Source organism: Cyclospora cayetanensis, unplaced genomic scaffold (genome assembly GCF_002999335.1).
Source record: "Cyclospora cayetanensis isolate NF1_C8 unplaced genomic scaffold, CcayRef3 CcayRef3_contig_64, whole genome shotgun sequence".
In the NCBI taxonomy this organism is placed as follows: Eukaryota; Apicomplexa; class Conoidasida; order Eucoccidiorida; family Eimeriidae; genus Cyclospora; species Cyclospora cayetanensis.
This window is the reverse complement of record NW_020312635.1, coordinates 22,278-35,653: the sequence shown is the minus strand read 5'-3', so window position 1 is coordinate 35,653 and position 13,376 is coordinate 22,278. Positions and strand designations below refer to the sequence as shown.

Sequence of the window (13,376 nt, the reverse complement as noted above, 5' to 3'; positions counted from 1 at the left end):
AGTCTGCAGCAGCAGCTGCTGCAGCAGCAAGAGAATATCAACATTCGTGGATCGTTCAATAGGCAGCCGTCCTCTGATGCTCCCCGTACAGCCGTTCTAAAGCCTCACGAGCAACAGCAGCAGCAGCACCGCTTCTGGCAGGCACACACACCTAAAAAGCAGCGACTAGCAGATACACACCAGCAACAACAGCAACAACAGCAGCAACAGCAGCAACGCGTATCAACGACCACGAGGAGCTGCGGTGTCTCGAGCTACTCTCAGGCTGCTCCCCTCGTTGTGCCTTTCGAGCTGCTGCTGCAGCAACAGCTGCAACAACTGCAGAAACAGCAGCAACTTCAGCAGCTACTACATCGGGATGTTCACTCGCACAGAGAACAACAGTATTCTCGCTTGCGAGAGCTGCGAAAGCAGCAGGGGGCTTTGCCGGTAATATACAGAGGAAGAGGCAGCAGCAGATGTAGCAGTAGAAGCGACGAGACACATGGAAGCTGCAGAAGCGGCAGCAGCAGAAGCGACGATGGTAATGACTCTCAAAGCAGCAGCAGTACTCTGCATCAGTGCAGCAGCAGCAGCAACAACAACAGCGAGGAGGATTTGAGCAGTAGCAGCAGCAGAAGAAGAAGCAGTAAATGCCTCACCAGCGAGGAAGATTTGAGCAGCAGCAGCAACAGCAGAAGCAGCAGAAGAAGAAGCAGTAAATGCCTCACCAGCGAGGAAGATTTGAGCAGCAGCAGCAACAGCAGCAGCAGCAACAGCAGCAGCAGCACTGAGGCACGACCTTGTAACCTCCACACTCACTCCAGCGTGTCGACAAGCAGCAGACGAAGACTACGACATGTAAGCAGCAACAGCAACAGCAACAGCAGCAGCAGCAGCAGCAGCAGCAGCAGCAGTGGTGGTGAATGCCTTGTCAATCCAAAGCAGCGACACAGCAGCAAATGCAGAGTGCGACGTCAATGCAGCAGCAGCAGCAGCAGATCTTCCGTTCGGTTAAGAAAGCCTCAAAAAGACTGTAGCGAGTCTCCCGATGCTTCTGCTCCGCCTTCCCCCGATGCTCCCGACGCCTTAGTCACAGATCTCGCATCTGCAGCCGATCAAAAGAAGCAGCAGCAGCAGCAGCAGGAAAAGCAGCAGCACGAGCAGCAGCAGCATGAAGAGCATTCCCAGCAGCAGGAGAATGGGAGGACTGCCAGCGGTAACCTACCCGCATGCGGCAGTGCACACCATCATCAGCAGCAGCAGCAGCAGAAGCGGCAGCAGAAGCATCGAGGGCTTTTTCGCAGGAAGAGACGGCGAAGTATTCGTGCAGCAGCAGCAGACACAGGAAAAAGCTTCGCTTCTGCTGCTGCTGCTGCACCTACCCGGATGAAAAGCGCAGCTGCTCGTCTGCTGGAGGCAGCAGCAACTGCGGCAGAGCACGGAGATGAGGAAGCACAGCTGCTGCTGTACTGGCATCTGCAGCAGCAGCAGCAACTGCAGCAGCAAGTGACACCCGCTCCAGTAGTGACACCGCAGTGGACACGGCGTCTGCAGCAGCTGCTGCTCCTCGAATGCCATGAAGATCGTGAGTAAAAATATGTACTTCAAAGTCTTTTTGAAATTTGGTATAGGCAGGTGGTTCAGTCGCTTCTCACGGCCGAAGCTAGCGTTCGTATATATGTGTGTGTCAATGTATGTCTCTGTGCTCTACATATATGTATGGATATGTGTGTATAATATGTGTTTACATGCGTATGTATGTGCTGCATATGTGCATGCGTATATGTGTTCACATGTGTATGTATGTGCTGGACATGTGAATATGTATATGTATCTACATGTATATGTATCTACATGTATATGTATCTACATGTATATGTATTTACATGTATATGTATGTGCTGTATATGTGTATGTGAACATGCATGTACATGTATATGTATGTACTATGTATATACGTATGCATGAACATATATATATATGTATATATATGTATGTATTATAAATAAATATACAAGTTTACGGATATATGTGTATATATATTATATACATACATGAATATGTATGTACATGTATGTGTGTGATGTTGCGCAGTTGAGGGTTATATTGGGCGTCGTATTCGGATGCGTCCTCCTCTGCAGGTGTTGCGAGTTGTTGCTGCAGCTCGGATAGCAGTGCACGTGGCAGTGGCGACTACATTGCCAGAAGGGAGAGGGACTGGAGCTGTTTTGGCAGCTAATTTTTCCTCGTCAGAAGCTCCTGTGTTTCACGCACTGCTGCTGCTGCTGCGGGGATGCATGCGGGGAGACACCTCTGCAGCCGTGCAGCTGCTGCTGACAGCGGCGGCAGTTGCCGAGCAGATCTCGCAGCAGCTGCCTGAAGAGCGGCAGCTCTTGCTGGAGATGCAGCAACGGCAAGACTTTGTGTTTCTGCAGCTCGTAGGGACGGCTTTGAAGCAGACACTTAGCAGCAGCACCTTCAGCAGCAGCAAGTACACCTCAGGCTGGGCGCAGCGACGACGGCAGCAAACAGTGCCTCCGCTTCTGCTGCTGCTGCTGCTGCTGGAAGTGCTGCAGCGGCCACTTCTGCAGCGCGTCTTTCTGCAGCAGAACGATATCCTGCTGCAGCTCCTCGAGCTCTGTTGGCGCGTTACACCCATATCTAAACGGCAGAAGCAAACGCAGCAGCACGAAGAGAAGGAAGAAGAGGAACGAGAAGGACGAGAGCAGCAAGAGGAAGAAGAGGAACGAGAAGGACGAGAGCAGCAAGAGGAAGAAGAGGAACGAGAAGAACGAGAGCAGCAAGAGAAGCGTGATCATCGCCAGAAGTGTAAGCAGCGATGCGCTGCCTGCCGCATGCGTCGGTGCCTTCTTCCAGAGCTGTGTGAAGCGTTGAGCACTACTCCGCTCTGGCCCTTGCTGCTGCTTGGAGGTTTCTTGCTGCTGCAGCTTTCTCCTGAAGCGTCGTCGGCTGCCATTGCAAAAGACAGCGAGGCAGGACGCCTCACGCTACTGCGCCTACCGCGTAAACATGCGCATTCGCAGCACCAACAGGGCAGCTGGCAGCTGATGCAGCGATTTGCATGCCAACTTCTTCTCAAAGCGCAGCATCTCCGGCGAGCTCTTGCTGCTCTTGCTGCTGCCGGCAAGAGCAAGAGCACCACCAGCAGCAAGAGCAGCACATTTGCCCTTCAGACAAGTATGACAGAGCTGCGACAGACGTATTTAGAGTTGTGGTGCACTTTGAATGATTGGCGATTTGAGCAGCAAAAAGCGGAGACGCAGCAGCAGCAGCAGCAGCGAAAGCAGCAAGTCTTGCTGCAAATAGGCTTTTTTACAGCGTGGGTGGGTGCCAGACGACAATTTTGCTTGCGTCAGGGCAGCAGCAGCAGCAGCAGCAGCAGCAGCACTCAGAGGCAGCAGCAACAGCAGAAACAATTGGCATTCCTCCTCTCTGCTCTAGAGGGGTGGGCAGCCTCTGTAGAGCCTCAGACAGTGCTGCAGCTTGCTGCTGCTGCTGCTGCTGCTGCTGGTCCTGCAGCAAACAGCGCTGCTCTGCATGCGCATGCGCAAGAAGGCTGCAGCAAGGTGCAGCAGCAGCAGCTGCTGCAACCGCATCACGGAGAGGAGCAGCCACAGCAGCAGCCACAGCAGCAGCAGTGGCATCTTCGGGTGGCTGGAAGTGCAGTTCTTGCGGCTTGTGCTACGCCGCATCAAATGATTGCTGCCGTACCAGTTGCGCTGGGAAAGAAGCCTCCACACACAGCGGCACTGCTGCCAGCAGAACGTGCTGCTCTACTGCTGCTGCAGCTGCTGGAAGGCAGCAGCCACGACATGCGCAAGAACAGCAGTAGCAGCAGCAGCAGCTGCTGCTGCTGCTGCGAGACAGATTCTTTCCAACAATTAGCGCTTCAAGTGCGGCAGCAAGGATCTGCTCAAGAGCCTCTACACTGCAGCACAGGCAACAGCAGGGAGGTCTTGTACTTGGCATTGATGCGCTTGCTCTTGCTGCGAGAGCAGCGTCTACCGATTTTACAGTCTTGTGATAGCGCCAGTCCACGTTGCTGCTCCCTGTGCTGCGTTGTGCAGCAGCAGCAGCAGCCTCTTCTTCCGCACGTCTGCTGCTGCCGCGGAGTAGAAGGATGCAGCCTGTTGTTTCTTGTGCAGCTGCAGCAACGCGTATCTGGTGCGCTGCCTGCTCCTATTGCGCTGCATGCAGCAGCAGCAGTCGCAACAGCCGAACCAGAGCTGCCCTTGCCGCTGCTGCATCTCGTGTCGCCTTTAGTCCATCAGCAGCAGCAGCAGCAAAAACAGCAGCAGCAGCCAAAACAGCAGCAGCAGCAAAAACAGCAGCAGCAGCAAAAACAGCAGCAGCAGCAAACAGGAAGTTCGAAAGGCTCTAGCACAACCGATGTGTGCAGAAAATGCCGTCAAGTGGCGCTGCTGCTGCCTCAATCAGCAACAGCAGCTTCCGCACAGACGCCAGGCAACACATGCAGCAGCAGCATCAACAACAGCAACACATGCAATACATGCAGCAGCAGCAGCGGCACTGACACAATGGCATGCACAATGGCATGCATCGATGCGTTGATGCCTCTGGATGCGCAGCAGCGGCTGCAGCCGCAACAGAAAGAGAAGCAGCAATATCAGCTGGTATTACAGCACTTGCTTCTAAGTCGATGTATGCTGGATGAAGCTGAGCGCCTTCTTCCTCGTGCGTGGGCGCAGCGGTGTATCGCTGCTGATCTTGGCAACGCTGCTGCTGTTGCGCAGCATGACAGCTGCATGCAGATATTGCTGCTTTTGTTGTGGCGGGAAATTCGTGCAGACGAATGCCTTCCTCTGGAGAGCTGCCCGCATGCGGCGTGCCCTCTTGAAGAGGCGCGCATGCAGCAGCAAGAACGCCAACAACGACTGCAACACGGGCGCTGCATCTGTGGCAATGTCTGCTGCATCAAGAGCACAAATACCAGCAAAAGCAGCGGCAGTTGCTGTCGCCGACAGTCCGTATACACGTATCGAGGTTTCTTAGCCTCTCGGCTGCTGAAGTTGTGGCAGCAACAGCAGCACGACTCTTCCCTAATGCCGCTGAGCACTTTGCTGCAGCTCTTAAGCAAAAAAGCTCTCCGAACGCGCAGCAGAAGCAGCAGCAGCAGCAGCAGCAGCAGCGAAACGGCCTTTGATTTGTGCGAATTCGCGTCGCGCCTCTGCCGATTCGCTGGCTTCCGATTGCTCTGCTGCTTCCTGCAGCCACGAGAAAGATGGCTGCTGCTGACGACCCTTCAGCAGCAACATAACCAACAGCAACAAGAGCAGCAACAACAAGAGCAACACATGCAGCAGCAGCAGCAACAAACGCAACAGCCACAACAGCAGCAACAAGAGCAACAGCAAAAGCAACAAGAGCAACAGCCACAACAAGAGCAACAGCAGAAGCAACAAATGCAACAACAAGAGCAACAACAACAAGAGCAACAACAACAAGAGCAGCAGCAACAGCAACAAAACTCGCCGCCAGTGGCACAGTCTGAAGGTTTGCAAAGTACAGCAGATACTGCCTGTGCAACTCGCTGCCTAAATGCTGGAGCTGTAAGGATGAGAAACAGTCGGCAGCTTTCACGCAGGCGCATTCGGTTGCCTGCACAGATTGAACTTCTTGGGTGGCTGCAGGCAAATCCGCAGCAACAGTATCATCATCAGCAGCAGCAACAGCAGCAGCAGCAACAGCAGCAGCAGCAGCAACAGCAGCAACAGCAACAGCAGCAGGTCGAGAGTGCGACACCTCTTCCCTCAATGTACTGCTGCAGCAGCAGCAGCTGCTGCAACTGCAGCGTGGTAGGAGCAGCGCAGGCTGCTGGTGCGCAGTCTGACGCCACGAGATTGGCCATCGCATCCGAAGAAGAGGCTGCAGTTTTTATGTCAGATCCTGCTGCTGCAAGCAACGAGCAATCTGACCAGGAAGCACTTCAGGAGTGCTTCGTCCTTCAAGGCACAGAAGGAGTGCTACGACTGCTATTTGCATTGCGTGCCTGCTGCAGCAGCAGCAACAGGAAAAGCAGCAGTCGCGCCTACGGCAAAGCGCTGCGGTGTATAGACAGCTTCGAGGACGCATGCATTGATCTGTTGCTGCCGGGAGGCAGCCTTAGCCGCCGACATGCAGCTGCTGCTGAGGCGCGCACCACCGAGGCAGCAGCTGCAGGTACAGCTGAAGATGGGGCAGCAGCAACGACAGCAACGTGTGCATCAGCGGAGAGTGCCGATGGCGATTGCGTGAGTACACAGAGCAACCGCAGCAGCAACTGCAACGACAACTGCAACGACAACTGCAGCGACAACTGCAGCCGTAAGAGTGATGAGGAAGAGAGCACCAGTGGTGTGGGGTGTGCTGGAGCTCCTAAGCCTGCGCCTCAGCTTTGCCAGCATCTTGAGAAGCACCCGCTGTATCCGCAGCTGTTGCGGCTGCTGCTTCAGCATCGCATGCAGCGCACTGCACCCGTCGATTTGCCGGCATTTTTCGGATATGTTGCATCGCGCTGCTGCTTATGGCCTCCTAGTGCTGCTCCTCTGCTGCTTGGTGTCTTGAGCTGCCTGACGAGAGCAGCTGCAGCAGTTGCTGCCGCTGCGGCTGCTGACGCAGCAGCAGCAGCAGCTGCTGCTGCTGCTGCTGCTGCTGCGAGGACTCGCCGCGAGTGCAGGCGTACGACGCCTGGTGGCAGCAGTTGCAGCATCCATGTTTGCTGCAGCCTCCTAAGTGGACTGCGCCTAGCATGCATTGATTTTGAAGCCCTCCCCGAAGAGCTGCAGCAGCAGCAACACCCAGTCGGAGAGGAGTTCGTTGGGCGGCTGCTGCAACAGCTGCTGCTGCTGCTGCAGCAACAACAGCAACTAGGAACCGTTATCTACGGCTGCTGCTACGACGAGCTGCAGCACGTGTCGTTGCTGGTGCAACAACGACAGCAAATGCAGCAGCAAATGCAGCAGCAAATGCAGCAGCAAGATGCTCAAGGCCTACTGCAGCAGGAGGCTTTGAAATCCTGTGCTGCCCTCCTCCGGCACATAGAGGCTGCCAAGAGCAAGTGGGAGGCTGCAGAAGCGACTGCAACGGCAGCAAGAGGCGTTCTTGTTCTCTGCGCCGATGCGGCTGAAAAGCTGCTTGCAGGAGCTGCTAGCAGCAGCAGCAGCAGCAGCACGGTCACGACTGCTGCTGCAGTTAAGCAACAAGTCACCTTGCTCCACGAGTCTGCCGAGCGCTTGCAGCTGCTGCTGCAGGCAGCTTCAACACAGGGGGCGGAGCTGCAAAGGCAACTGCTGCAACAGCAGCAAATTCAGCAGCAGCACCACATGCAGCAGCAAGAGGACAGCAGCAGCGCGGAGGAGACGGGCTTTCTAGACGAACTTGTAGACTACGAAACGAACGACCCTCTAGAGCCGTACCTCCGCTGCCACCTGCCGCAGCAGCAAAAAGCCAGCAGCAGCAGGCACAAGGCGCTATTGCAAAATCGCCATTTGCCAAATGCTTGGGAAGCTTTCGTCCGCGGCCTCTGCAGCAGCGGATTTAGGGGTTGAAATCGCTCTAAAAGGGGATTTACGCGGAGAAAATTCGAGAGCTCTGCTAAGAAACTTTGAGCCATGCGAGGAAAGCTTGTTGCATTTCCAGGCTCCGTAAGATGGGGCCTCGCGAGGAGGAACGTATATGTGTGAACTGAGAGCCTCCATGAGCAGCTCGCAGCATCCTGCGAACTAGGAGTTGCTGTGTCGTACATTTCGTAGACAGCATGGGGGGAAGGGGGGCGAAGGGGGAAAGGTTAGGTGAACAACTTTTCTAGATCTCCCTCCTAGCATGTCGCGTGTCATGCGCCGGAAAAGACAAACGCAACTTAGAGTTCAAGTACGAATTCAATTAGGTTTACTAGGACATGCGGCTTCGAGAAGCTGTATTCTGTAATGCGGATCGAAAAAGGCTCTGCTAGAAACCTGCGCGACATACGGGAGGAGGTGTCTAGACACCCCAGCGAGCCATTTGGGCGCGGATGCTGCAGCGGCCGCTGCTTCTGCGGCCGCTGCAGCAGCAAACTGCCCCTCTAGTCTCCTATTTACAATTTGCAATTCTTCGCGCCGTCGGAGCAAAGTGGCAGCTACGAAAGCCTCTGCTTCCAACATAAGCCCCACAGGGCCGCTTAGCTGCAGACGTTGCTGCGCCTCCAGCTCCAGTTGCCGCCGTCTCTGTTGCTCTTCTGCAGCAGCCACCGCTCGCCGCTGCTGCACGCGTTCCCGCATCACCTGCAGCAGCGGAACATACATGGGGCACGTAGCGTAGCAGCCGTCCTCCGGCACATGCCAGAAGAGGCTTTCGCCAACCCCAGCAGCCGCTGCTGTTGCTGCTGCTGCCGCTGAAGGGCTGGTGCCTCCTCCTGCCGCAGCAGCCGCGGAACTCTCCGAGAAGACCAAAGGGGCATCTTCTGGCATCGGAGGCGTCCCTGCAGCGGGCAGCGCATGCTGATGTGTGGGAGAAGAAACACCTCGGTGCTGCAACAGCCCCTCCGGTGGCTGTTGCAGCGCTGCTTTCAGGTAGGGCGATGCATCGCGGTCCCGCAGCAGCCGCTCTACTTCGCTTTCGTCATCAGCTTCCCAGCTCGACAGTTCCTCCGATACTCGTGCGCGTGCACCGCCAGCTGCCGCAGCAGGCAGAGCGCCCGACGAATAGCAGGACCAGGCGTAAGGAACGGCATGCATGGTAGCTAAATTCCTTCTTAGGAACGCGAAAACCCCATTGTATTCCCCCGGCAACTACTTTTCATTCATGCGAAGCCGACACCCCAGCTTGTGATCCGGCAGACCCTGTCACGGCGCGCTTTCGCGTGCAAGGGGTACTCAGGAGCCAAGCAGGATGATTCACGCTGGATTGAGTATATTTCTTGCTGGAATGCATGTAGTAGTGGCACCTTTTGCGCTTTCTCAAGTTCGCTGCTGCTGATCCGGCGCTGGCCAGAAAGCCCCGTATATACACCGCAAACCCAGCGACAGCGGTAGGGCAGTAACAAGTGTGTGTATATCGCCCCCATTCGTTTTCCCTTCTGTTTTAGACTGTATCGCGCATACTTCTGGCAGAGCAAGAAGTTCACATCTCGATGGCCGACGCTTGCCCTTGGTGTTGTTCTTCCCTGCGAGTGCCGTTCTTGCGTGAACTTGCGGAGCAGCAACAGCAGCTGCAATTGTAGCCGTGTTCTGGAATCTCTCTACATTGCTGCTGCTCGAGCTGCAGCCTCCCTTCGCCAAACTTTGCACTGTTGCCCGGATCTCAATTACTCCTGAAGGGATTTCGAGGGGCGCTCCCTGCTGCTGCTGGCGCTCGGGCGAGTAGTGTAACAGCAGCAGCATGGCAGCAGCAACGACGCCTCAGCAGCAGAACGAGACTGCCAAATGCGGTGTTGCGCTGGTCAAGACTGCAGCCTCGCGAGCAGCAGTGGGAGGCTGCCGTGACATGCGCATTCGCTGCCGCAGTAACAGCACAGGCAGTACTGTGGATCCGGAGCCACCTGAAACAGACGTGCAGCTGCACGCCGAGCGTCGACAGCAGCAGGAGGATGCAATCGTCGCTGCTGCATTGCTGAAGGCCTTACAACATGTGCCTCAGTACTTGAAGCTCCCCCCTGCTGTTGCAGCCGCCGCGGGAGCAACGAGCAGCAGCGACAGCGAGCAGCAGCAGGAGCAGCAGCAGCTGCTGCTCCTGCAGCAGGTGCTTCAGGGCGACCTCATAAGGGGTGGCACGACAAATACGATCGTGCGAGTCTCGAAACGAGGCACTGACCACCCTTGCTGCCTCGTCCGCTTCTATGGTTCGCCGAACCACCCCTCCCACATTAAAGGCCTTAAAATCTGTGGCACAAGCTCGCAGACTGACTTCCATACACGCCCCTTCATGCTCTCCTGTTTCCTCTGTTAGACTCCTTCCCACGCACAAGACACACTGCAATAGCCTCTTAGCAGTCGTCGCGGAGGCAAGCGGCCCCATAGAGATCGCAAGCCTCCAGCATGGGGTGTATGCATGCAGGGAGAAGCACCTCTTTGTGGATAAACAGGCAACGCGAGTGCGCGATTCTCAGGCTACTAAGCCACCAGGGGAATGGCAAGCAGACGCTTGCTTCTTTTGCAGTGAGTGCAGATGCGAGTGGACGCAAGAGACTGCCCCACAAAAGTGCTTTTCCGCAGCGTCGCGCTGTAACAGGCCTTTTCGACATCATTACCACCCTGCGCACAAAGGACGGATCCACTGACACAAGCCTGTGCTGGCTGCTGCTGGTGGTAGACAAGCAGAATGTGCATGCAAAAATGCATGCATTATATGCATGCAAAGATGCATGCTTGTACGTCCTTCCTGTGTGTAATCGCTCTGCGGAATGCAGGGTGGCGTCATCGAATCTTGGCTCCCTGGAAGCCCCTTGACAGAGAAGTCTTTGCGATTTTCTGCGGAAGCTATTGCTAAGGCTCTTGCAGATCTTCACAATGTCTCGCTACACCCCACGCACCCTGAATCTGTGCGGCTTTCTGCACTTTTTCCACATCCGAAGAGGTCTTTCATAGAGCCTCACTGCGGGGATAAATAGCCTCGCCTCTCTCTCGTCTGCCCTCCCGGTGTTTTCGCCTCTCTGGTACCCACCTAGACGGCATTTGCTCATGACGTCTGCTGCAATTGCGAATGCTGCGTTCTGCTGCAATTGCTAATGCTGCATTCTGCTGCAACGGCGAATGCTGCATTCTGCACGGGGTTGTGGTCTGTTTGTTAGGTGCCTGTGTTTTCCTGCGTGCCTCTACCGATCGTAATCTACCTCTCTGTGCCTTCGTCTGTTTGTGTGTATCAATCTGTTTGCTTACGCTGGTCGGTATATATGCATGTGCCTTTCTGGTTATATGTCTCTGTCTCTCTTTTTATGTGTGTGTATGTGTGTGTGTGCAAAGGTAGTCTGTATGTGTATGTGGAGATGGATCCATGGCGGATGGCTAGATAGATAGATAGATGGATAGATGCTTATCTGTTGGCTCTGCAGAGACTGATTACTGAATTCGACGCTGAAGGGAAACCTGTGTCTTCGCTATGGCCGACCTTACGAAACTTTCTCAATGTGTAAGAGGACGTTTCAGGGGATTTTTGTGATCCGTCGAATCGTGTTTTTCGGAAATATGTGTATTCGTGCCTGCGCGAGAAGAGCAGCTTATTGAGGTGCTGCTTCATGTGTGGTAAAGCATGTGCAGACTAGGAAGCGGGCAGCTTTTTCTTTCTGCGAGGTTGCTGTTTCGGTGTCTGCAGCTGCCTCTCGGAAAGGCAGAGAGCTCTTTCTGGCACAGCTAGCGACTGTCTCCTGAAAGAAGACTTCGCCCAACTTGCCGAAGTGAGTGCTGTCGGCTCATGAGTCTGTACCTGCAACTTTGAAGGCTGTTGCCTTTTGCATGTCTCCAACCCTGAATTCATGTATATCAACATTTGTGGGTGGGCATGACTTTCCTCGTGTAAATGCGTGTGTGTGTATGTGCGTGTCTATGGACTTATCGCTGTTTGTCCTTCCTTCTCTCTCTTTCCCACGTGTATCTCTGGCTGTCTTCCTTCCCTCTGTTTCGTTCTCTCTGTGTGTACTATGTATGCATCCATGTACAGAAACAAGTTCGTATTGCGCCTGTGTCTGCGTTTAAGATTGTAACATTTTTAGAAGGCATGGCGCGAGGCAGAGGCCCTGTAGTGCTCTGCCACGGGGATCTTTTGGGTGGAAACATCATCAAGCAACCGGACGGTGAGTGCGTGCCTTCACTTCGTGTTTTGGTGGTTTCTGCTTGTTCTCAAGGGCTGCTGCTGCTGTCGCGCTACATGCGCCTTGTTATTTGGCTGCTTACATCGGCTTGGCGCGTCTTTGTCTGCCTCGAGAATCCTCAAACCGCTCGCACTGCAAACAGGCTCCATGGAGCACGGGCATCTCGCGGGCAGGCAGGCAGGCAGGCTGTTTGTATATTGAACTCGGGACAGTTTAAGAGGTTTGCGCCTTTGCGTTTAGGGTCTGTTTGCTTTATTGATTTTGAATACGCGGCTGCAATGGAACGCGGCTTTGACATCGCCAACCACTTCATTGAATACGGAGGCGAGTCAGCTGCAGGGTTCACAGTCTTTAGGCCGTGTGATTATCGGAGAGTGTGTGTGTGTATGTGTCTCTCTCTCCCTCTCTCTCTCTGTGTATGTGTGTGTGAATGCTCAATCAACCCCCATTTTGCCGTTTGTCGTCGGCGGTTTTTGTGCCTGCTTAGGTTTTGACTGCGAATGGGAGAATATGCCCTCTCTGCCGGAAAAAGAAGCCTTTTCTCGGCTGTATCTACAGCAGCAAGCGGCAGCGGCGGCATCCTTAGGGACATATGCAACTCCCGACGCAGCAGGGGCAGCAACTGCTGCCCTGACGATTGATGACACCCAAGTGCAAAAGCTCCTAGAGGAAATTCAGCCTTTTTTTGCGGTATCGCACCTTTTTTGGGGTAAGTACACCCGAAGCAGTTGATCGCAACAGAAATCATTCGGCGAACCCTTTGCATGCACGCCTGAAAACTATTTTTTTTCGACGGCAGGTTAGTGTGAGGCGCATGAATGCGAAGCAGCTTCTGAGCTGCTTCGCGCCAGGGAGACAGCAGTGGGCAAAGGAGGCGTGCCCCTGCTTCCTTTACCCGTTGCAGTGCCCTCTAAATTCAACAAACAGTTTCCACGGAAACTTCGAGCTGTCTTGCATTTCCGCAGGTCTGTGGGCCATGCTACAAGCGGCAAACTCGACCTGTGACTTCAACTTCACGCAGTGCGTCCCTAGTATCAAACTTGAAATTTTGCCTTTTTTCGGCGTTTTTGATGCTATCTAAAGTTTTAGGACGTTTCAGGACCCAAAGCAACATGTGTTTCCACGGTGTGTGTATGCACATGTGTCTATCGTATCTATGACGTTTCTGGTGTATGGGCAGGTATGCAAGTCGGCGCCTTGCAGCTCTGCGACTGTTGCTGAAGACTATGCCCGACGGCTTGTCCTCGGTGAGTGTCTCTCTTAATTGCATTATCCGCATGCGCTATTCTTAAAGACTTGATATGCACGTCTTGGGAGATTTGCTGTTAACTCGCTGCACAGCCGCCTGTGCTCATAGACGTGGACCTTCTCGTGTGTTTATATACATATATATGTATATATATATATATTCATGCATATATGTATATATGTGGGTGTATACGTTTCTCGTTTGCTTCCTGGGGAGTGTTATTCTCTTCAGGGCTCTCCTAGGGCATCAGCCTGCTCCGACTGGTCCCATCAACGTCTCCCTGCAGTGTATCCTTAAGCGTTCATAATTGTATGCACATCTTGGAGGAGACATTCCTAGACA

General features: G+C 54.2%; 1 protein-coding gene and 1 pseudogene across 1 annotated transcript; one reads left to right on the top strand and one right to left on the bottom strand.

Annotated features, from left to right (window-relative positions):
* Nucleotides 1–7,472: 7,472 nt before the first annotated feature.
* On the bottom strand, nucleotides 7,473–8,717 carry LOC34624010. Its single transcript, XM_026335274.1, has 2 exons — nucleotides 7,895–8,717; nucleotides 7,473–7,642 (listed from the first exon to the last, which is right to left on the bottom strand). Exons 1-2 carry the CDS (start codon nucleotides 8,715–8,717, stop codon nucleotides 7,473–7,475), a joined length of 993 nt encoding a protein of 330 aa, XP_026191059.1.
* A 154-nt stretch (nucleotides 8,718–8,871) lies between these two features.
* Nucleotides 8,872–11,110, top strand: LOC34624011 (annotated as a pseudogene).
* Nucleotides 11,111–13,376: the final 2,266 nt, after the last annotated feature.

Coding starts and splice junctions, on each gene's coding strand:
- LOC34624010 (XM_026335274.1), bottom strand. CDS start 8,717: ATGCATGCCGTTCCTTACGCCTGGTCCTGCTATTCGTCGGGCGCTCTG. Junction 7,643..7,894: donor TCTCGAAGCCGCATGTCCTA/GTAAACCTAATT, acceptor CATCTTACGGAG/CCTGGAAATGCAACAAGCTT.